This window comes from Schistocerca serialis, chromosome 6, assembly GCF_023864345.2.
Source record: "Schistocerca serialis cubense isolate TAMUIC-IGC-003099 chromosome 6, iqSchSeri2.2, whole genome shotgun sequence".
Taxonomy (NCBI): Eukaryota; Metazoa; Arthropoda; class Insecta; order Orthoptera; family Acrididae; genus Schistocerca; species Schistocerca serialis.
Genome location: NC_064643.1, coordinates 423,064,930 through 423,088,738, shown reverse-complemented (window position 1 = coordinate 423,088,738; position 23,809 = coordinate 423,064,930). Strand labels below are relative to the sequence as shown.

The 23,809-nt window shown below is 43.8% G+C and overlaps 1 protein-coding gene across 1 annotated transcript in view; it reads left to right on the top strand.

The window, feature by feature from the left end:
* LOC126484900 (zinc finger protein 628-like) overlaps positions 1–23,809 on the top strand; it is an 80,581-nt gene that overhangs the window by 21,198 nt on the left and 35,574 nt on the right. The window contains exons 3-4 of the mRNA XM_050108500.1: positions 8,153–8,443; positions 15,429–16,013. Of these exons, the coding sequence (XP_049964457.1) occupies positions 8,153–8,443; positions 15,429–16,013 (876 nt within the window). The remainder of the gene's footprint in view (positions 1–8,152; positions 8,444–15,428; positions 16,014–23,809) is intronic.

The following is a 23,809-nucleotide window of genomic DNA, read 5'->3' as shown; positions in this document are numbered from 1 at the left end:
GCGGCTGTGTCTCGCCATACACATAATTTGCAAGTAGGGACTAAAGTGGGTGCAGAATTAGTCATCTGATCTGTAATAACATCTTGAGACTGCATCTAAGTTCAACTTGATCTGAAGAGAGCTGAAATGAAATCTGTCAGAGAAGGTGCCTGTCCATCAAGACGCCTAAATCATAAGTCTGCTTGCAAAGTCTGACATAGGGGTGACTTTCTCCAGTGCGCTTTCGATAAGGAAGACACGATTCTCTGTGATTTTCTGGAATCATGTAATTTTGATTAGCTGAATGATAGATATAACGAGTGCGGACTACTAAGAAATTGTCCTAAAAGATTCTACTCTCCCTCCCTTACTCTTATTTCAGAGGGCTAACTAGTTACAAAATTAAAAGAAGGACATGTCCTATTCTCTCCCCCTGTTTGTCAACCCTAATGTGCTGGCCAATAAGGGTGGTCCTCTGTGAGCACAGTCGTGGTTTTACTGTCACTTCTAATCGGTGTAGGTTAATCAGTCATAGTTGTTTTTGCATTTCGTTAAACATTCAGGTTTTTTCGGGGGCCTGAACGCAGTGTCTCGGTGTTCCACACTCTTCGAGCTACTCTGTCCCTATTCCACTCTCTCCGGTATTATCTTAAAGGCATGTGATTTCGGCGAATTCTGACTGCGAACCGTACCTTCCGCGGACCACACACAGCGCGCTAAAAACAACCTTTTTTTTTTAGCTCGCAATCTGGAGATACAATGTGCATATGTGCACTGTGACATTTTGTGTGTCCAACGCCAAGTCAGATTTCCTCAGAGCACTGTCCAGTCCGACCGCCCGTGAGGACCTTCGTACTCGTGTGAGTGGCCCAGCAGACCTTCTGTGTATTCTGCTGGGGCAGTTTCTCCCGTCTGTTTATGACCCATGGCGCGTCTTCTCACCTACAGCCTTGTGCGGCATGCTTTCATAGAGGCCACTTACTTATGTCTGTGTGTAACTCAGAATAGGAGTTTGTAATCTACATAGTAAAGTACTGGTAATCACTGGTGATCACTTATTCGGACTTGATTTTTTTATTTTTTTATTTCAGGTTTTACACCAGTAACAGGAGTGTTTGAGAAAAACGGTCGCGTAACAAGGTCGTTCACACAGGTATTCTCTAATGGCTCCACGACCGAGCAGTGGGTTTTCATCGTCAAGGAACTGGTCGAACGTTCCCACGGATATTTACAGAGACTTACTGACTACGTCAAAGATAGTGTCATGTATCTATTTCACTTTGAATGAAGTGCAGCATTCAATAAAAGCTATTTATCCCGCCTTGATAATGAGTAATTTACTTTTTATGTACCCTTGTACTCCACTGGCCCATTTCTTACACATATATTTATTAATAATGATAAACAATTGTTGCCACTACGTATGCATATTGAAATACATCGACGGAAAAAACAGCAAGAGCAAGAAGGAATTGAGAGACATAAACGGAAATTGGTAGGAGTGTTTCTACATCAGGAAAATGACGTCTATTCACTTTTCGTGCTAGTATCACCACTATGAGGATGAAAATCAGGTGCGCTTTAAGTACATGCTGTAGCGATCGTGAGCGTTAGTTGCCTTCAAGACTGGACTTTGTGAGATGTTAGGCAAGAATGCGTATATGATTGCTGGCAGCGGCTGCCAAGAGAATGTACGGTTGCAAAAATATCAGACTCCTGACTGCCACGTGGCACTACCGAGAAGGACGTCCATCGTGTTAGGTGTATGGCTGTGGCTCAGCGTGCATCATTCCACTGATCCAAACTACCACCATTCGCGACTTCAGCGGTGTCAAGCTAGAGCTAATTGGGGGGCAGTGTGGAAGTCTGTTATGTTTACTTATGAAATCTGGTTCCGCCTCGGTGCCAGTGATGGCCCTGTGTTATTAGACCAGTTGAGGGCTTGCAACGAACCTGTCTGCATGCCAGCCACACTAGAACTACACCTGGATTATAGTCTGGGGTGGAATTTCGTATGACAGCAAGAGCGCTCTAGGCACCTGTACAAAACAATGCATCCACATTACACAGGTTACTGGAGTACCAACAAGTCACATTTTCAATGGCTTACCTCGTTCTTACTATAATCTATGGTCTTGCAATGTTAATCACTTAAACATTGTACCTAGAGAAATGTATTCCCAAAATTTCACTACTCCCACATTAATTATTTTTCGGCGTTGAGATTTTTGTCTGTCACAGTACATGAGAGACGGAAATTAAGAAAAGCCCTACACCATTCTCAAATACGTGACTAGGAGGCGACATAGGTTGTACACAAAACTACCTTACTGCACATCTGACCTTCCATTACGTAGAAATTCCTGTTCAGTGGAATACCCTGGCACTTCAAGCAACTCGTCTTCATCAGTATGACGATTTACACGGCACGGAGCTGTCAGACGGCAAGATGATTCACACCGAAACAAACTGTTTTGATGTCTCCCACACGCTGAATGACGTAGGTGACAGCTGACGGTGGTCGGTGGTCGGTTGCAGCCACAGAGCATAGAAGGATATAGAGCGGCCTTCGGCCGGCGCGGGATGTGCCAGGTAACCCCGCCACCCAGGGAACCTACCGCGCTGGGGCCCTGCGCTGCCGTTCCCGCCTGGGTACCGTTAATTCCTTCCTTTATGCGAACAGTGATGAAGAGTAGGCCGAAGTTCAAGACATTAGTCAGGAAGAATCAATACGCAAAGAAGTGGGATACATTTGAAGTTCTCTAACGCTATAGATACAGCAATAAGGAATAGCGCAGTAGGCAGTAAAGTTGAAGAGGAATGGACATCTCTAAAAAGGGCCATCACAGAAGTTGGGAAGGAAAACATAGGTACAAAGAAGGTAGCTGCGAAGAAACCATGGGTAACAGAAGAAATACTTCAGTTGATTGATGAAAGGAGGAAATACAAACATGTTCCGGGAAAATCAGGAATACAGAAATACAAGTCGCTGAGGAATGAAATAAATAGGAAGTACATGGAAGCTAAGACGAAATGGCTGTAGGAAAAATGTGAAGACATCGAAAAAGATATGATTGTCGGAAGGACAGACTCAGCATACAGGAAAGTCAAAACAATGTTTGGTGACATTAAAAGCAACGGTGGTAACATTAAGAGTGCAACGGGAATTCCACTGTTAAATGCAGAGGAGAGAGTAGATAGGTGGAAAGAATACATTGAAAGCCTCTATGAGGGTGAAGATTTGTCTGATGTGATAGAAGAAGAAACAGGAGTCGATTTAGAAGAGATAGGAGATCCAGTATTAGAATCGGAATTTAAAAGAGCTTTGGAGGACTTACGGTCAAATAAGGCAGAAGGGATAGATAACATTCCATCAGAATTTCTAAAATCATTGGGGGAAGTGGCAACAAAACGACTATTCACGTTGGTGTGTAGAATATATGAGTCTGGCGATATACCATCTGACTTTCGGAAAAGCATCATCCACACAATTCCCAAGACGGCAAGAGCTGACAAGTACGAGAATTATCGCACAATCAGCTTAACAGCTCATGCATTGAAGCTGCTTACAAGAATAATATACAGAAGAATGGAAAAGAAAATTGAGAATGCGCTAGGTGACGATCAGTTTGGCTTTAGGAAAAGTAAAGGAACGAGAGAGGCAATTCTGACGTTACGGCTAATAATGGAAGCAAGGCTAAAGAAAAATCAAGACACTTTCATAGGATTTGTCGACCTGGAAAAAGCGTTCGACAATATAAAATGGTGCAAGCTGTTCGAGATTCTGAAAACAGTAGGGGTAAGCTATAGGGAGAGACGGGTCATATCCAATATGTACAACAACCAAGAGGGAATAATAAGAGTGGACGATCAAGAACGAAGTGCTCGTATTAAGAAGGGTGTAAGACAAGGCTTTAGCCTTTCGCCCCTACTCTTCAATCTGTACATCGAGGAAGCAATGATGGAAATAAAAGAAAGGTTCAGGAGTGGAATTAAAATACAAGGTGAAAGGATATCAATGATACGATTCGCTGATGACATTGCTATCCTGAGTGAAAGTGAAGAAGAATTAAATGATCTGCTGAACGGAACGAACAGTCTAATGAGTACACAGTATGGTTTGAGAGTAAATCGGAAAAAGACGAAGGTAATGAGAAGTAGTAGAAATGAGAACAGCGAGAAACTTAACATCAGGATTGATGGTCACGAAGTCAATGAAGTTAAAGAATTCTGCTACCTAGGCAGTAAAATAACCTATGACGGACGGAGCAAGGAGGACATCAAAAGCAGACTCGCTATGGCAAAAAAGGCGTTTCTGGCCAAGATAAGTCTACTAATATCAAATACCGGCCTTAATTTGAGGAAGAAATTTCTGAGGATGTACGCCTGGAGTACAGCATTGTATGGTAGTGAAACATGGACTGTGGGAAAATCGGAACAGAAGAGAATCGAAGCATTTGAGATGTGGTGTTATAGACGAATGTTGAAATTTAGGTGGACTGATAAGGTAAGGAATGAGGAGGTTCTACGCAGAATCGGAGAGGAAAGGAATATGTGGAAAACACTGATAAGGAGAAGGGACAGGATGATAGAACATCTGCTAAGACATGAGGGAATGACTTCCATGGTACTAGAGGGAGCTCTAGAGCGCAAAAACTGTAGAGGAAGATAGTGATTGGAATACGTCAAGCAAATAATTCAGGACGTAGGTTGCAAGTGCTACTCTGAGATGAAGAGGTTAGCATAGGAAAGGAATTCGTGGCGGGCCGCATCAAACCAGTCAGTAGACTGATGAACAAAAAAAAAATGCGAACAGGTATGCAGTCTAGAGCTTTTCGTTATTCAGTCCAGTGTTGGTTCGGTGTAGAGTCGGAGACGAGTTGTTATTGTGTGAGATTTTTCTGTTGTACGCGAAAATTTTCCTGCTTTTGAATGGGTAAGTGTGTGGCGTACGGTTGTAATTACCGTATAAAAAAAAAAAAAGAAAATATCGAGAGGAGAAGAATTTCTTTCCACCGCTTTCCTAACGATCCAGAACTGAAGGAGAAATGGAATCGAGCGATCAGAAGAGACAACTGGAAAACTTCAACTCACAGCCGTATCTGCAGCTGTCATTTCAGCGAGGAAGACTTCGAGAATTCTTCTCCTTTTCAAAGATATTTGAAAAAAGATGCAGTTCCATCGATATTTAGTTCACATCCACCACATGTATAGCCATCAACATCAGCTTCAAAGGTAAGAAGAGTTCTCAAACGTGTTACTTCGCCTATTCCATCGTCAGTGCCCGAAAAAGTACCAAAAACTGATTTAACGATAACTAAAGAAAATCTAGAAAAGACCAACAGAAACTAAATGAATCTAGAAAAAAACTGCGGAATATGTAACTGAAACAAATGAGACTGCAATTAAAAGTGACTAGTTTAACAGATATCGTTAAAGAAATAAAAAGAAAAAATCTTATTCAGTCAGAGCACGGCGATTTGTTGTGCAACATTTCTCCAACATCATTGTGTCTTGTGCAGAGAGAGTCAGAAAAGCGTGTGAATCCAAACATGAAGAAACAGTACGATGACTGCATACGGAATTTCGCCACGACGTTGCATTTCCTCTCTCCTAAGGCTTACAACTTTGTACGACACACTTTTCAGACTTGCCTATCGCATCCACGAACAATTGCTAAGTGGTTTTCTTCCATCAATGCTGAACCAGGTTTCAGCTCAGAAGTCTTCCGGGTACTGAAAGAAAAATGCAAACTTCATCGTGGACTTGTGTGCAGTTTGATATTCGATTCAATGGCCATTCGACAGCATATTGATTGGGTTGGAAAAAAGTTGTATGGGTACATGGACCTCGGGTGTGGAAATACGGACGTCGGAGCCCCAATTGCCAATGAAGTGTTCGTCATCCATCTCGTGTGCATCAATTCTTTATGGAAAATTCCTCTGGGTTACTCCTTCATTAAAGGGATCACTAGCGAACAAATTTATTTTCTGATTTCTCAGTGTTTGCGACTTCTGTCAGACATAAACATAAAAGTCGTCTCAATCCCCTGTGATGGTACTTCATCCAATTATGCGTGTTTCGGAAAATTTGGTTTTAATTTCAAAGACTCAAAGCAGCTGGTAACGCATTTCGAAAGAGGACCTCATCATGTCGATGTGTTTTTCGATACATCACACATGCTAAAGTTAGTACGCAATTCTCTCCATGACTTGCAAGAATTAGTGGACTCAGATGGAAGAGGTATATGCTGGAAAGTCTTCGATAAACTGTTACATTTGCAACAAACGGAAGGTATGAATGTGGCTAATAAAATAAAAAATCAGCATGTCTGGTTCAAAAATCAAAAAATGAAAGTGAAGCTAGCAGCTCAATTGCTTAGTAGGAGTGTGGCGGATGCACTGAAATATTGTAAAATGAAAGGCATTCCAGGATTCGAAGACTGTGATGGAACTATCAAATTCGTAAATATTTTAATGATTTATTTGATGTACTAAATTCCAGAACTATTAGAGAAAATATTTAAAACAAGCAATAAATGAAAAGAATGAAGTTGATGTTTGTCTAACTTTAGAGAGAGCAGAAACTTACATTCTGCAACTAAAAGAAAAAAACGGCAGATTAGTAAGTACTCAATGGTCCCCGTAAAACTGGTTTTATGGCTTTTCTGATATGCATCAACAGCATGCGCAGAATGTATGTCGGACTTATAAAAGAGGAGAAGTTGCTGAAATATATAGCCATGTATAAAATAAGTAAAGACCATTTGGAGAGATTGTTCTGCTATATCAGAAGGAGATGAGGAAACAGCGACATCCCAAGTGCTTACGAGTTTTGACACTTGTTAAGGAAAATTATTGTGCACAAGCAGTTGCATGAAAGTGATTTTAGCAGTGGAAATGTAATATCACTTGAAAAATTGACCTTTTGGGACTTGGAATTGGAACTAAATCAAGCAGTGAAGATAAAATAAATGTGTCTACGTCTAAATCAAGCTTGTTGGACGCAGAAGTTTCAAGGGGAAGTGATGAAGAAGATGAACCCTTCTTACCAATGGAGCCAGTTTTTCCACGTTAAGTACGGATGTTGTGGAATACATTGGAGGATACGTTGTGCGGAGCCTAGGGCGGAAAATAAAATGTGAAGAATGTTTGGTGGCAATCAGTGGACATAACGAAAATATACCTTTGAACTTAGCTGTCAATTTGGTTTCAATTAAAAACCGTGGAGGGTTGGTGCAGCCTTCGTCTGATGTGAATCGCGTATGTAGGATTTGTGAAAACATTTTTAAGACAAGCACATTGAAAGGGAGACCAAAGAGCAATCTTACCTTTTATTGCAACAGTTTGCTTAACCAGTGCTCAAATCTCAATTTCTTTGTCGACTCGCCACACTTCTCAAATGGTGGGGAAGACGATCACAGAAACTGGATAATTGACAGCATTGGGAAAATTTATTTTAGTATTAGAATCAAGAAATATATATGTGTTAAAAGCCAGAACATTGAGGAACAAAAAATTAGACAAAACCTTAAAAAAATTGTTCATTTCAAAGGCCAATAATAAAAATTTGTTAGAAATAATTAAGCTTACTCCTTTATTTATTTACTCATTTTAATTTATGCTAATTTTCAAATTAATAAGACATTAATGGTGAATTATGCTACGATTCAAAAACAGATTTTCCGTTATGATTTCTAGGAAGACTATGGTGCGCAGAGACAATGAAAAAGAATTGTGCACAACCTATTTGCTTTTTCCGTTATTTCTTTTGTGAATATATTAGACATAACAATAATCTGTAGGTAATTTTGGATGCTTACTGCCGTGCGAAAGTAATAAAAACAAGCAATTATAGTATGTGTTAAAAAAAGTAAGTTTTTCAGTGAAAGTAATGCCATGCAGCTTGATTTGTTTTTAAGTTTTTCTATCCCGCCGCCTATATTATTTAGTTTATTTGTTCATCACCATGAATACGTTAATAACTAACAACTAGAGATCAGAAAATCAGGTGAGATAAGATAGTAAGCAAAAAATTAGGAAGGAAACAGGAGCGCGGGCTGTGCCCTCTGGCCAGGTAGGTGGCCAGAGGGGCGAGGCAGGTGAGCACATGCCGGCCGGGCCTCCGCCGTGAGGAAGGCCGCTCTATTGCCTTCTATGCTCTGTGGTTGCAGCGCGTGCTGCTCGAGCAGCCGAGCTGCGGCGCGGAGCCGGTTACGGTGGTGCTGCACGGCGTGGAGCCGGACGACCTGGGCCGCCTGCTGGACCTCATCTACAGGGGAGAGGCGCGCGTCTCGGCCGGCGACTTGCCGCGCTTCCTGGAGACGGCGGCGGCTCTGGGCGTGCGCCTGCTACAGTCGGCCGCGCTGCGCGTCTGCGCCGCCGAGCCCGACGCCGCCGCCGCCGCCGCCGCCGCCGACTCCGCCACGGGCCGGTGCTCTCGGTCCTCCACCGCTGACAAGCAGGTACCACACTTCAGCCCACATCCCTTGCCTCCGAGTTATTGTCACTGTACACCGGGGTGACAAAAGTCGTGGGATACCTCCGAATATCATGAGGGACCTGCTTTTGCCAGGCGTAGTGCAGTAGCTCGACGTGACACGGACTCAATAAGTTATTGGAAGTCTCTTGCAGAAATACTGAGCCGTTCTGCCTCTGTAGAAGTCCGTAATTGCGAAACTATTGCCGGTACAGAATTCTGTGCACGAACTGACTTCTTGAGTATGTTCCATAGGGCTCATGTCAGGCCTGTTCTGTGACCGAATCATCCGCTCGAACTGTCCAGAATGTTCTTCAGTCTCCAACAATTGTTGCCCATTGACATGGCCCATTGTCATCCGTAATAAGTTCATTGTTGAAGGCCGCAAATGATCCCCGATGATGCCATACAAAGGCATTTGTTGACAACCTGGGTTCATGGTTTTGTGGGGTTTGAGCCATTCTCGAACCCTACCATCAGCTATTACCAGCTAAAATCGGACCCGTCTGACCAGTCCCCGGTTTTCTAGTCAACTAGGGTCCAACCGACATGACCACGAGCCCAGGAGAGGAGCTGCAGACGACGTCGTGCTGATAGCAAAGACACTCGCGTCCGTCGTCTGCTGCTACCACAGCCCAGTAACGCCAAATTTCGCCACATTGTCCTAATCAATAGTTCGTTGTACGTCCTACATTGATTTCAGTGGTTTTTTCACACAGTGGTGCTTGTGTGTTCGCACTGACAACTCTACGCAAACGTCGCTGCTCTCGGTGGTTAAGTTAAGGCCATCGCCAATGTGTTGTCCATGGTGCGAGGTAATGCCTGAAATTTGGTACTCAAGGCACGCTCTTGATTCTGTGGATCTCGAAGTACTGAATTCTCTAACGATCTCCGAAACGGAATGTCCCATTCATCTAGCTCCAACTACCATTCTACGTTCACAGTTTGTTAATTCCCGTCGTTCGGTCATAATCACGTCGGAAACCTTTTCTCGTGAATCACGTGGGTACAAATGACATCGCTCCCAACATATTGCCCTTTTATACCTTGCTATGCGCGGCACTACCACCCCCTGTGTATGTGTACATCGCTATCCCATGATTTTCGTCACCTCAATGTATTTTGCTGTAAAAGACAATGTTCCAAGTGCGGTAATCGAAAAATTTTCAATTTCAACCCAGAAAAGTTCAAGACCTGCTCGTACAGCGTAACGCGCATCGTGCTAGATTGCAAGACAGGAAAATGAGTAAGGTGTATCGAATAGACGTGGCCAATTAAGGACTGTGAGCTGTGAGTGGTGCACAGAGCAGCTTTAGGATGGTTTTAGGCTGCTCCCACGCTCGTTTAGGCAAATTCTGTGTAGGTTCCCAATTTCCGCCTCAGAATATACGGTATAAAAACAGTTAACATACGGATACAGCGACAAGAAGGGCACCTGACGACAGAATTAAACTAAAATAAATTTGCCAAATCTCGGGTACAGAGGACTCTCTCCTAGAGTAAAGCTAAGAAAAAGAGGAAAATAAGACGTCGAAAACGCAAGCTGTGCCCACGAATCTTCGAGATGGTGTTTGTCCTTCTCTAACACTCATCCATCAATGTGAACAATTTTTACCAGCGATGTACGACTCGGGGTGGTGTTGGCTGTAGCAGTTTACACTTCAGGTGTTCAGGAAACGTTACCCTTGAAAAATCATGACGCTGTCATTCTGGACATGCCTGCTATGCAATGATCTCTTCGGCTGAGGAATAAGGAGTAAGTCAGCAGAGGTAATCTCAGTAGAATATGGGATGGGAAAGCAAGACAAAATTTGATAGTTGATAGCCCGACGAAGCATCAGGTGTGACTGTGTCCTGTGCGGAAAGAGTTTTGGCATTGTTGAACAGCAACGTGGCCAATTTCCCCTCCATCTTCACAGCGTCCTACAGCCGAGGCACGAGAATTCAGAAAGTTTGCTCCTTAATAGCTTGTTTAGCTGACTCAGAGCAGTCCCAACAAACACTGAAAAATCACTTAGTCTGATGACGACTGAGTCTTCACCTTTATCGGCATTTCTCACTGCTTGCTTTGCCCCATTGTCTAGAGGTCATAGCAATTTATTAAGTACTCGTACACTGCGATTAGATGACTTATGACATCTGAAATGGCCTGATACTGCTGCGACATTCCCGCCTCGGAACTTGGTTCAGCGGACTTTTATGAAAGAGTGAGCAATTGAGAAGCGTAGAGGGCAGCGACCCATGTCATATTCCACAAGATTTCGGGATTGCAGCCGGATCTCATCGACTTCTTTCCACGATATTACGGCTGACAACCTTACAGCCATCTTCAGGCGACTGTTTGACACTGGAGATTGCTAGTGCAAGTCGCTCTATTTATACGTAGAAGTGCCGTAGGCGCGCATGCGCAAGTTACCGTAGCATGCGTGCCACCTGTCGATTCCAAGGCCCTCTGCAATATTACTGCATCCATGGAGCGCAAACGAATGCGTGAAAAAAGTAAAACATGCACGCAGACGTGTCCGAAACAATAAAATGCAAAATTTCAATATTAAAATTAAAATTACTTGTCGCTCGACATGTCAGAAGCAATAAAAAGTTTTCTTTTGGTTGAAATTAAAGAAATCAACGGGTCCTAGGCCTTATTCAATAAAAAGCCGCCATCGCGATTAATGAGATTTTCCGCTAAACGTATTTCCACGGATTCCTTCACTACTGAATCCCAGAAGGATTTCGATGGGGCCAAGATTTTCGTGGCCGAATAATCCATAGTACACTCCTGGAAATTGAAATAAGAACACCGTGAATTCATTGTCCCAGGAAGGGGAAACTTTATTGACACATTCCTGGGGTCAGATACATCACATGATCACACTGACAGAACCACAGGCACATAGACACAGGGAACAGAGCATGAACAATGTCGGCACTAGTACAGTGTATATCCACCTTTCGCAGCAATGCAGGCTGCTATTCTCCCATGGAGACGATCGTAGAGATGCTGGATGTAGTCCTGTGGAACGGCTTGCCATGCCATTTCCACCTGGCGCCTCAGCTGGACCAGCGTTCGTGCTGGACGTGCAGACCGCGTGAGACGACGCTTCATCCAGTCCCAAACATGCTCAATGGGGGACAGATCCGGAGATCTTGCTGGCCAGGGTAGTTGACTTACACCTTCTAGAGCACGTTGGGTGGCACGGGATACATGCGGACGTGCATTGTCCTGTTGGAACAGCAAGTTCCCTTGCCGGTCTAGGAATGGTAGAACGATGGGTTCGATGACGGTTTGGATGTACCGTGCACTATTCAGTGTCCCCTCGACGATCACCAGTGGTGTACGGCCAGTGTAGGAGATCGCTCCCCACACCATGATGCCGGGTGTTGGCCCTGTGTGCCTCGGTCGTATGCAGTCCTGATTGTGGCGCTCACCTGCACGGCGCCAAACACGCATACGACCATCATTGGCACCAAGGCAGAAGCGACTATCATCGCTGAAGACGACACGTCTCCATTCGTCCCTCCATTCACGCCTGTCGCGACACCACTGAAGGCGGGCTGCACGATGTTGGGGCGTGAGCGGAAGACGGCCTAATGGTGTGCGGGACCGTAGCCCAGCTTCATGGAGACGGTTGCGAATGGTCCTTGCCGATACCCCAGGAGCAACAGTGTCCCTAATTTGCTGGGAAGTGGCGGTGCGGTCCCCTACGGCACTGCGTAGGATCCTACGGTCTTGGCGTGCATCCGTGCGTCGCTGCGGTCCGGTCCCAGGTCGACGGGCACGTGCACCTTCCGCCGACCACTGACGACAACATCGATGTACTGTGGAGACCTCACGCCCCACGTGTTGAGCAATTCGGTGGTACGTCCACCTGGCCTCCTGCATGCCCACTATACGCCCTCGCTCAAAGTCCGTCAACTGCACATACGGTTCACATCCACGCTGTCGCGGCATGCTACCAGTGTTAAAGACGGCGATGGAGCTCCGTATGCCACGGCAAACTGGCTGACACTGACGGCGGCGGTGCACAAATGCTGCGCAGCTAGCGCCATTCGACGGCCAACACCGCGGTTCCTGGTGTGTCCGCTGTGCCGTGCGTGTGATCATTGCTTGTACAGCCCTCTCGCAGTGTCCGGAGCAAGTATGGTGGGTCTGACACATCGGTGTCAATGTGTTCTTTTTTCCATTTCCAGGAGTGTATGTCCTGTGGAAATACAATGTTCGACTATGGCCGACTTACTGGGCTGTAAAAGGCGAGTGTGGCGCTCATGTTTTTTCACGCATTCGTTTGCGCTCCATAGATGCAGTAATATTGTAGAGGGCCTTGGAATCGACAGGTGGCACGCATGCTACGGTAACTTGCGCATGCGCGCCTACGGCACTTCTACGTATAAATAGAGCGACTTGCACTAGCAATCTCCAGTGTCAAACACTCGCCTGAAGATGGCTGTAAGGTTGTCAGCCGAAATATCGTGGAAAGAGGTCGATGAGATCCGGCTGCATTCCCGAAATCTTGTGGAATATTCGATACGCCGGGAAAATTTCAAGAGACCATTGTCATGTTTGCAGCCCAATACTCCACTGTATCAGTGTATGGCACCATTGTCCTTTGGCTCCTGTGCAGCTTTTTTATGATATCGTTGCGTAAACATTTTAACGTACAGCAGATCTCCAGGTCAAATAAACAAGAAATTCACATTTTTGAGGTGATAATTAAAGCTTTATGACTAACACACATACTATAACAAAGATGTCAACTGATTTACAGAAATAAAACAGGCACCTGGAGTTTCATAGGGAAGCATTATACAGCCTTTGTTCATCTCAGTGTTTCCTGATTATGGAATATCTTTTATTCGACTTAAGCTCGTCATTTTAATTATGAAATTCTGATCACATACATTAAATAACACCAGGGTTGATGTGCTGCAGTATGGTTTCGGAGGTACCTACACAAGAACCCCATCGCTCTCATGTATTCCGAAAGGTACGGATTAAATCTCTTTCTATATATAAGGCACAGTGTATGTGTCGATGTATGGGATGTCCTCCCTAACACCTGGATCGATTTCAAGGAAATCTGGCACAGAAACAGCAGGTCTCAGTATCAGTACGGGCTTTATAACTTCCTTTCTTCAGTGTGTTTTTTACATTACCTGACGTATAGGATGGTCTGTATGACAGGCATATTGTGTAGGTAATCTGTCGCCTGCCGGTTCGACCAGCTTTGTAGGGCAGCGTACACGACAGGGACATAAAACAATGTTCCACATCTCAAAATATAGGCTGCCCTGTATGACAGATATGCTGTTTAGGAGTAGTAACAGCCTGCCTTATCGACCTGCTTTACATAACAGCCTATGCACAGGGACATGAAGGTTTTCCATCTCTCAGTATGTTGGCTGCAATGTATGAGAGGCGTGTTGTGTTGGAGTAGTACCAACCTTGACGGAGGGATGAAAAGGGAAATGAGGAGACAGGAGATAATGGATAGTGAGAAGGGAGAAAGACGGTATGGACAAAGACTGGTGGAGGAGGGGAGGATGTACACTACAGAGAGGGGCAGAGGAGGGAGGAGGAGGAGGAGGTGGTCAGAGAAAGAGGAGGAGGAGAATATGGAGGGAAGAGGAGGATTTGACAGAGAGAAGATGAGAAGCAGAGACAGAGGAGAGGAGGAGATAGATAAAAGTGGAGGAGTGAATGATAGAGGAAGGAGCTAGGGAGAGTGGGGAGAAGGAGATAGACAAAGGTTGGAGGATGTGGTGGACAGAGTGGGGAGGAGGAGGTGGGAACAGAGAGGGGAGATAAGCTGAGGGGAATAGTGTTCGAGAACATAGTGGGCAAAGTCCTGAAGAGAAGGCTATTACCAATAAACAAAAAATACAAGGGAACAGAATACTTTATTTGCTGTTAACGCCATTGCTTGATAAAAAATATTAGTATTGAATTATTGTAGGGAAACTGAAAGCTATGAGACAGAGGTATACTTCATTTAGCGAATAGGACTATGTCTACTTAAATTGTATCTGAAGTAATCCACATGATTAGGAGAAATATTAGCATACTTTTATTGTATCATTAGTGATAAGCAGTGAGTATGGTACCACTGATAGAATCTAGGATTAAAGGTCTGATACTATATTAAGTGCCTAATCACATAAAACCATTTGTACAGAAGCCAAATGAACAAATTAGATATATTGTCAGATTAATGAGAAACTGTAGTGCATCTCCTAAGCAAACCGTATATGACACCGTAATGGACCTACTCCAGAGTACTCCTCGCATGTTAGCAATGTTCATCTTATACATATGAATCTGTGTCCATTAGTGCAGTTAGTTCGAGGGTGCTACTGAGATGCTGAGATCCATTATACATTAGTGCAGTTAGTTCGATAGTGCTACTGAGATGCTAACGACTATAGATGCGATTCTTTTGAAAATAAAGTATCGTATCACATAAAAAGTTTAGAAAAATAATATTTCTAACTGACAATCAGAAACGCGGAATATTTACTTCTGCATACTGCATTCAGTTGCTACAAATAAACATAAAGTTTTTTTTTTCAGATTCATTTCTTTCTGTGTCACACTTACCATCGCTTGCCTTTGTCCCGAATGCATCACTTCATCATAATTACTTATCTTCACTGGCTTCTGTTCAGACAACGAATTACTCAGCATATTGGTTTTACACTTGTTGATTGTCTGACATACCTACACAATTTCTTAAGTTCAATGGTCATTTAGAATACATCTGCCGACGTGTTCACCTTTGTTTACAAGCCACCAACACGAATAGCTGTTATTATTCAGCACATTAGCTTGCGAAGTCAGTACGTAAAGCACCCCAAAACTAAAGAAAATGCATCTGAAGAGCTCGAAAATAAAATTAAATGTAAATAGGCGACGTGGAGTGAATGACTCACCGCTCCAATAAACATCATTAAAACCTATTATTTCAAAATTCCAGGAGCAATGCGTCGAAGGAAAATCCCAGGCCGACAGTCACCAGTCGTCAGGAAATGTCACCAATATGATACCACCAGCTGTGACAGCGTCGATTACACCTTTCCTAACTGAAAAACCATCGGCGACCGTAGACCACCAGCTTACGGAGTCGAAAGTGCATTTTCCGTCGACGAAGAGCGCAGAACAACGTCCATATAGCCCGAAGAATCACCTGGAATGTGCAGAGACACTGACTCCACTGCCTTCCCGGGACTCCATCACGCAGACGGCACCGCAGTGTGACGTAACCATACCGCAAGTAGAACGCGAGCAGACCACGACGACGTGGAGTACTCCGACAGTGGTGGCGCTGCCGCTGCAGCAACCGACGATGGACGTGAAGAGCCCGCCGCGGCCGCTGGCTCTGCCGCCGGCTCAGCGCCCGCTGCCGCCCGCTTGCGAGGTCTCCGCCGGAGTCCGGCCGGATTCGCAGGCTGCGGCGGCACCTGCCTCCCAGGCCGGCGGCGTCAGCGCCAGCACCGGGTACTGCACAGCGGGCGCGCCGCCCAACGTGTGGCAGGTGCCGCCCTCGCTCCCACCGCTGCAGGTCAGCTCACAACCTACACTACTTAAATACTTCACCCGTTCGAAGTTCGACTGTTCACCTACTAAAATACGGCAGTTCGAAATTTAATAGTGGCAGCTGTTTATTCAGAAGATATAAAAATTCGGTATGCATGGGACAACATGCAAGGCTGTCGTTCAAAAAAGTCGCACATAAAAGAGAGACTTTTCAGTGCTCATACTTCGGATTCCTCTAGTAATAAAAGGGTAGGGTAAAATGTTGTGAATAGACTTTGGGCTAGGGACCATTCGTATACCCAACAGAAGGATAGTCTTAGTTTCACTATCCTGTAGTATAGGATCGAAGGTATGAATATTTCATACATTTTCCTGCTTACGCAAATGAAGCAAATCGGATGGTTCTTTTTGCATTTGATGTGGTATACGGTAAGCTTGGTGAGATTTATGGAGGCACTATTAGCTCATGAACAGTTCCTCGGAAAGCCCCACAAAAAGGTTCGATTTTTACTACATTTTTCCCGTCGCCAGCGGACCAAAACCTAGCCGGGACTATGAACAGCAAACGGCTCAGATTGTAACGATATATTCCTAAGATCCAATCCCGAACAACCCTGAAATTTTCTCCATATATTTGTCCATTTTCAAGATACGGAGGTTCTAAGTTACCTTACTTCTACACATAAAATCCGTTCTAAGGCGATATCTGAATAATAAATAACCGCACCATATTGCCCAGATTTTAAGGATATATTCTGTAGCCATCTATCTTCAAGAGCCATGTCCCCGTTTTCAGAAATCTTTATACGTTATGGAGGAACACGCCAAAAACTAATATTTTGGGTACCAAAACCCAACCACGAATTGCGAGACGGCTATGCACAGCAAATGACTGTAATTTTTGGGGCGTATTCCTAAGATGACGATCTCGAATAACCTTGAAAATGTTATTCATATCTTTGTCCGTTTCCAAGATACAGAGATTCGAAGTTACCTTACTTATAGATGTAAAATACGCACGTAAAATACGGTGTGATGTGAAAACGTAGTATATAAAGTGACGTAGCACGAAGAAATATGTTGTAAAGTGTCGGCGTTATCGTCTGGGAGCCCCACGTTGTAGTACTGAAGCATATGCAAGATCTTTTTACGGATAAAATCCGGCCCGAGGTGTAAAATTAGTTTTGTTTATTTCAGTTTCATGATATTTTAAACACTTTGTGACTGTGGGCTGAGCAACCGTATACGCAGTTACATAAAATGTAATAGTCAACCAACCTGTCGCCACATTTTTTTAAAAAACACATTAACCAGGTTTCGATAATTCTAAGACCATCCCTATCACTATGGTAAAAGTTACATGAAATTACATGACAACATAAAATTTTTTTTAAATAATTTTGCAGCGGGTTGGCTGACTATTACATTTCATATAATTTCCGTTTCACATAAGTAAACTGTCTAAATTTAACTGATCAATACATTTCTTTTCATATTCGTCACATGTCCTGTTGTATCAGGCGAAAGCAGAGAACCAGAAGAATAATGTTCCTGACGGAACGCAAAAAATGTGAAAATGTTCTCGTTTATTTAAAATACTTCGACTGTTTGCATGCCAAAATTTTTTTGGAAAGTTTTTAAAGGTGCTGAGGAAGGTAAAACGAGGCAGCTCTTACCCCACTTTCAGTCAGACAAACATATCGCTATTTTTTGTGGGAGCATTTTTCCATTTTTCCACTGCTAGATACATGTTCCAAGCTTTTACTGCTCTTCATAGTAGTCACTAGTGCTGTGTATAGCCCATTGTTAGCTATCTGAAAGTCGGAGGATACCGTTAGCAGGACCAGTTGTGTTAATAGTTCGAGTGGAGCGGTCTGTTTCTTGATAAATTTCTGTAACAGTTCTGAAGGGAATGCCCTGAAGTTCTTCATTTTATTTAGGTATCAAGTCAACGTCACAAGGGCTAAGTCGGGGATTGTGGTGGATGGTACGGCACTTCTCAGGACCATCGATCGAACAAATCGATTACAACTTTAGCCATTTTCCAGCAAAATGATGGACGGGTCCCGCATAAAGTGTCACTGATTCTTCCTCTAAGCTCTTCATTTTTGTAACACAGCCAGAGACGAGTGCTACCTATTTTGTATCAGTTTAAAATAAGTGGTTTTCACTATGAAATTTCCAACCAACGTAAATCCCGTCTCCCTTTTCCACATTACAAATTTCTTAGAACTGAGAACAGTATAGCCGTCAGAATGTTGAATCTGCAGAATATTGTGATTGTGCAAATTGATGTCTGAAAATGTCTGTGACAACCTTTTCCTTCAAACAAATTATTTTAAAATAAATTTCTTTTATTTCCTTCCATAATCAAAAAATGTTTAGGTCCATAGACTACTGGTTTTGCTCAGCGATGACCATCTTCAGATACGTTTGAAAACATGTCATAATACAATAAAACCATAGTGGCATCATGAAATAGGCATCGTCGCACATTTTTAAAATGCTGTGTACATTAAGCCACAGTATCAGCGGAACCATTTTTTTAACAGTGCTACTGTTAAACCAGCCCTATTAACGAGATGATTCCACTGACAATTTGTCTCAGTTTTGGCTCATCTTTGTATTTAAAGTATGTTATACACTACATATAGTGTATATAACTATCTATAGTATATAACATACTTTAAATACAAATATGAGCCAAAACATTATGACCACCTACTAATAGCTTATGTTTCCGTCTTCGAAACGAAATACATCACTGATTCGGTGTATCGCGGATCCGACAGTTTGTTGGCAGGTTTGTGAAGTTATGTAGCATTAGACGACTACGCACAAGTCATGCAATTCGCATAAATAGTTTGCGTGCTCGGTGATGGCGCCAAATAGTAATACAGATGGATTCCACAGGATTTACATCAGGCGAATTCGGTCGCCGAGACCCCAACGTGAGTTCACTGTAATGCTCCTCAAACCACTGTAGCACGGTTCTGCCTCCTAGACAAGGGCAACTGTTCTGCTGAAAGATGACATCGCCGTCGGGAAAGACATCAAGCATGAAGCGATGTAGGTGATTCGCAGCTGTCATCGTGTCTTCGGTCACTACCACAGGTCTCATGCAAGCGCAGGAGAATGTCTCCCGTTGCATAATTCTGCTCCCCACCAGCCTGCGTCCGTGGCGTGCTGCATGTTTCCAGCCACCGTTCACCTCGATGACGATGTTTGTGGAGACAGCCATCGACCTAGTGCAACAAAAATGTGACTCACCCGAACAGCCGACACTTTTCCAATGATCGACGTCGAATCCCGACGGTCCCGTGCCCACTGCAGTCGTAACTGACGATGTCGTTGGCTCCCATGTGAATACGTACGGGTCGTCTGCTGCGGGCTCGATATTCAACAATGTACGATGAACGCTGTGCTCTGAGACACTTGTGTGTCCACGATCCTTGTTCTCTTTCGGCAGAGATACGACTGATCACCTTCTATCCTATTTTACAGAGCAGACAAGTCTCCGAACACGACGTCAAGTGAAGAGTCGTGGACCTCCAAACATTTAGCGGCTAGTGGTAGTTTCACTGCCCTTCTGCCTCTTGAAACTCCTTTGTGTAACTGAAACTACTGAGTGAAACTGAAACTACTGTTTCTTTACTTATTTTTATCATTTCAACACTGACCTACAGAATTTTTCCTGACAAAGACTAATCAAACTTAACCTATTAATTTATTACCCTCAATTTACAAGCCCAACGCAACCACACTGCTATCCAATGACAACATGGCTTCAAATAATTAACACAAAAGAATGGCCCTGAATTGCAAGAAATCCTAACAATAACCTACACATTTTTATAAGTCAGTTACCTCACAGAAAATCTTCATAAGACGAACTATAGCAATTTCAGAATGCAGCAGCTAAAGCCAGCTAAATAAAAAGATTCTACTACAGACTCCAACTACTAGGAGGCATATGGTTAGCAAAAGAAATATGTTTAAGAGCAAACAACGTATGTAGAAGGTTTTACCTTATTCATGTGACATCCAGTTCCAAAAATTATATAGTTGTCAATAATTTCACTAACAAAACATTACCAACTACATTCTTCCTCATTTTACAATGCATGTCCTACCAATACTGAGTCTCCACTAAGACATCATGTCCAAACCCTTACCTGTCTGCTCGCTAACTGTTAACTGCTAGTCCTTCCAACCACAGAGTCTCTTATCGAGGGCGCAGTGCGATGTCAGCGATATAAATACAATCTATAGCGCTGCCAACATACAAACATATAAGCAGGCTATTTACACTCTTTCCGTAGATGCTCACGACAGTAGCACGTGAACATTCGACCAGCTTCACCGTTTTCGATATACTCGATACTCGTTCACAAGCCTTTGTCAATGTCGCTTATCTCAATGATTTCCCATTTGCAGCCCATATCTTCTCTAGGGTGATGCCCCGTCCATGTCTGCAAAGCTTACTTACTTTTGTTGCCGCGTCACGTGCGGCAACCTCACCAGGTATCCAATGTTGTGGTGGGTGGTGGTCGTAATGTTTTGGCTTGTCAATGTATGCGCGACGAGGCTACTCTAATTTTTTGACGATGCCACTATGGCTTCGTTATATTAGGATACGTTTTGAAACAGATCTGAAAATGGTCATCGCTCGCCGAAACGGGTAGTCTAAGGATGTAACAACTCCTGATCACAGACGGAAATAAAATAAATTTATGTTATACCTTTTTGATCACTTCAATATTCGCCACCATGTCGTAGCTTGTGAAATCATTGTGTGTTTTGTGTGAAGTATCAATCTTTATGTTTACTCATAATAGAAGTGAAATAATAAAGATGGGAAATGTACAGAATCGTCTGAATACAGACACTAGAGTGTGCATCTATATATGCATGTCACTATATAGTATAAACCATTACAGTTAGCCGGACGAAATGGCCGAGCGGTTCTAGGCGCTACAGTCTGGAACAGCGCGACTGCTACGGTCGCAGGTTCGAATCCTGCCTCGGGTATGGATGTGTGTGATGTTCTTAGGTTAGTTAGGTTTAAGTAGTTCTAAGTTCTAGGGGACTGATGACCTCAGATATTAAGTCCCATAGTGCTCAGAGCCATTTGAACCACTAAATTTATTCCTTTTCCTGTTCCTTTCGTGAATGGAGAAAAGTTAAAACGACTGTCTTGTTACGGTACCAGAATGGTCCATTAATTGAATGCAGAAACGAGTAAGGCTGCATGTCTGCGTGTTTTTGGCGCGAGAGGGCGGCACCGCGGAGTCGCAGCGTCACCGGCCTTGCGCAGCGTGGCTGCGTCAGGAACTCCAACGGCAGCAAGGCTCGTATGCGCCAGACAGCCAGAAGTCCGGCAGGAGGTCAGGTACTAGGTGCGCCCCGATGCTGACTGCGAACCCAAGGCGCCTTGGGTATGCCCCGGAGGCAGCTGATGATAGCCTGGAGGAGACCCCATCCAGATGGCACACAATCAGACACCAGCATCTGCTAGCCGACTTTCGCAAGTTTAAATAAAACGTTAACAATCTGATTCAGACACCCACTCTCCAAAAACGTTGCAAATCAAACGAATGCGGACTCCATTTTTCAAGGATAGAACGTGCTCTGACTCCCCCTCTGTCTACTGCTTTTCGTGCTGACCAATCATAGCGTCTTCTGCTCTGTGCGGCATGAGGCAGTTCAACAACCTCCGAGTCCTTGGAGCAGAAAGATGCGGTGGCAGTTCAACAGAAATCGGGCTAAACATTCGGCAAGTTGGCACTAATACGCACCTGACAATGTTATCTCACGAAATGGCCGCCACAATCTGTTCGTTTGTGACTAGTGTTCGGCCTGTGACCAGTAGCGCTGCAGGGGGCAATTTGGATCAGTAGAACAGTTTATAAAGAAATGCACAGGTCTCCTGCAGATCCAACGATTCCTCTATGCCACACTGCGGTGTGGTATTTTGTACAGACCGTCTGCCACTTGCGTGTCCACTTTCTGCCCAAAATTCTGCCTGCGTTACCAACGCAGCGCCTTGCAGCCAGAGCTCAGCAGAGGGTGCCTAACTGCTGTTCCTGCTCACTGTATGGGTTACAACCCTCTGTAACAGCAAATCTCTTATAACTCGTGAAAGTCTATCCCAGTCGGACTGCAATTTCTGGACAATAGGTTATCCGACGCTGCGAAAGCTCGCTGAGACTAGTCCAGTTTACAAACCTAGTAGATAATGCAGACTCATCACCAAATTAATCGTAATGACCTAATCGTCTACATCCCAGTTTCAATATATAATCTTCTAAACTTGTATGTTCAAGAAGAGGATGGTAGTAATAAAATGAAACAATGGAATGGCTCTAGCCTGACGCGTTTCAGTACTTGGAATATACACTATTTTAAGAAGTCCCCATCCAATAGGGCTGAATGTTACATCGATTCATATGCTGTTCTTGAACCACTATATCAATAACGTTTCTAATTCTATGTGTGGCTAAGTGTACCAGGCGATCGTCTAAGCCAGCCAAACATTCTTCCAAGTAAACCTGATGGAAAAGAGTTCCCTCCGTTTCTGGGAAAGGAAGCTTCCAGAACTGCTTCAAGATCTTCCGCCTGTGAAACGTTGGCGAATGAGATACATGTATATTAGAGCACAGAACATTTTGCTGAAGCCCCAATATAATCCAAAGTAGATAGGCCAAGCAGGGGCTGTACCTTGACCTCCAGTATCACCCGACCTCAATCTTCTGGATTCTTCTGTCAACGGTCATCTCAAAAGCGATATATACGACTGAAGAACTATAGTTGCATAACATACAGGCTTATCATGCTTTAACAGGTTATCCTGAGTGTTTGAAAGAATTCGTAATGCACTGCAAAGCAGAGTTAATATTATTTCCCCATCCGAAGATGACAGGTGTGTGCAGTGCGCTGTATCAGGTGATGTACTGAAGTACTCTTGCGTACATCTTAATGCAGGCCGTAGATGGAACGTGACCTAGTTTGATGCCGAATTCCAAATACATTTTCACAAAATTAGGATAATATTTCATACTGAAGTCAGTAGCGATTCGTAACCAGACATTCGTAATTACGTCGCAAACAGCGCGTTTGCCAACCAATTACTACTGAAATTTTTATACATCTATTATCGTATATTTTCACTCGCGTCAGTTTTTATTACTAATTATGATACACAGTGTTTACAGATTTTACACATGAGCGGCTATCTTCTAGAATCAAGAGCAAGAAGAAAATTAGTAGACCTGGAAAAGAAAGACCGTATTTAATAGGACAATGCACTTAGTCTGTTTTTCAGTCAGCACATTACATCCCTGAACAACAAATCTCGAAGGTCTACAATATGCTAACACACTGATGAGTTAAAACATTATGACCACCTGCTTAATAGCTTGTTTGTCTGTCTCTGGAACGAGATACAGTTCATCACAGATTCTGCTTATCAGGCATTCAGCAGCTTATTGGTAGGTTTGTGGAGGCATGAGGCATGTAATTCGCCTAAATAACGGGCCACTGATTTTCGTACGCGGTGATGGTGTCTGATAGCGAACCACATGGTGACATAGGGCATACATCAGGCGAATTTGGTAGCCGAGACATCAACATAAATTCGCCATAATGCTCCTCAAACCACTGCAGCACGATGCATGAAGGGATGCAGATGGTTCTTAGCTGCTAGTGTGTCTTCGATTACTGCCACAGGTCCCATACAAGCGCAGGAGAATATCTCCCATAGCATTATACTGCTCCCACCAGCCTGCGTCCATGGCGCGTTGCACGTTTCGATCCTTCATT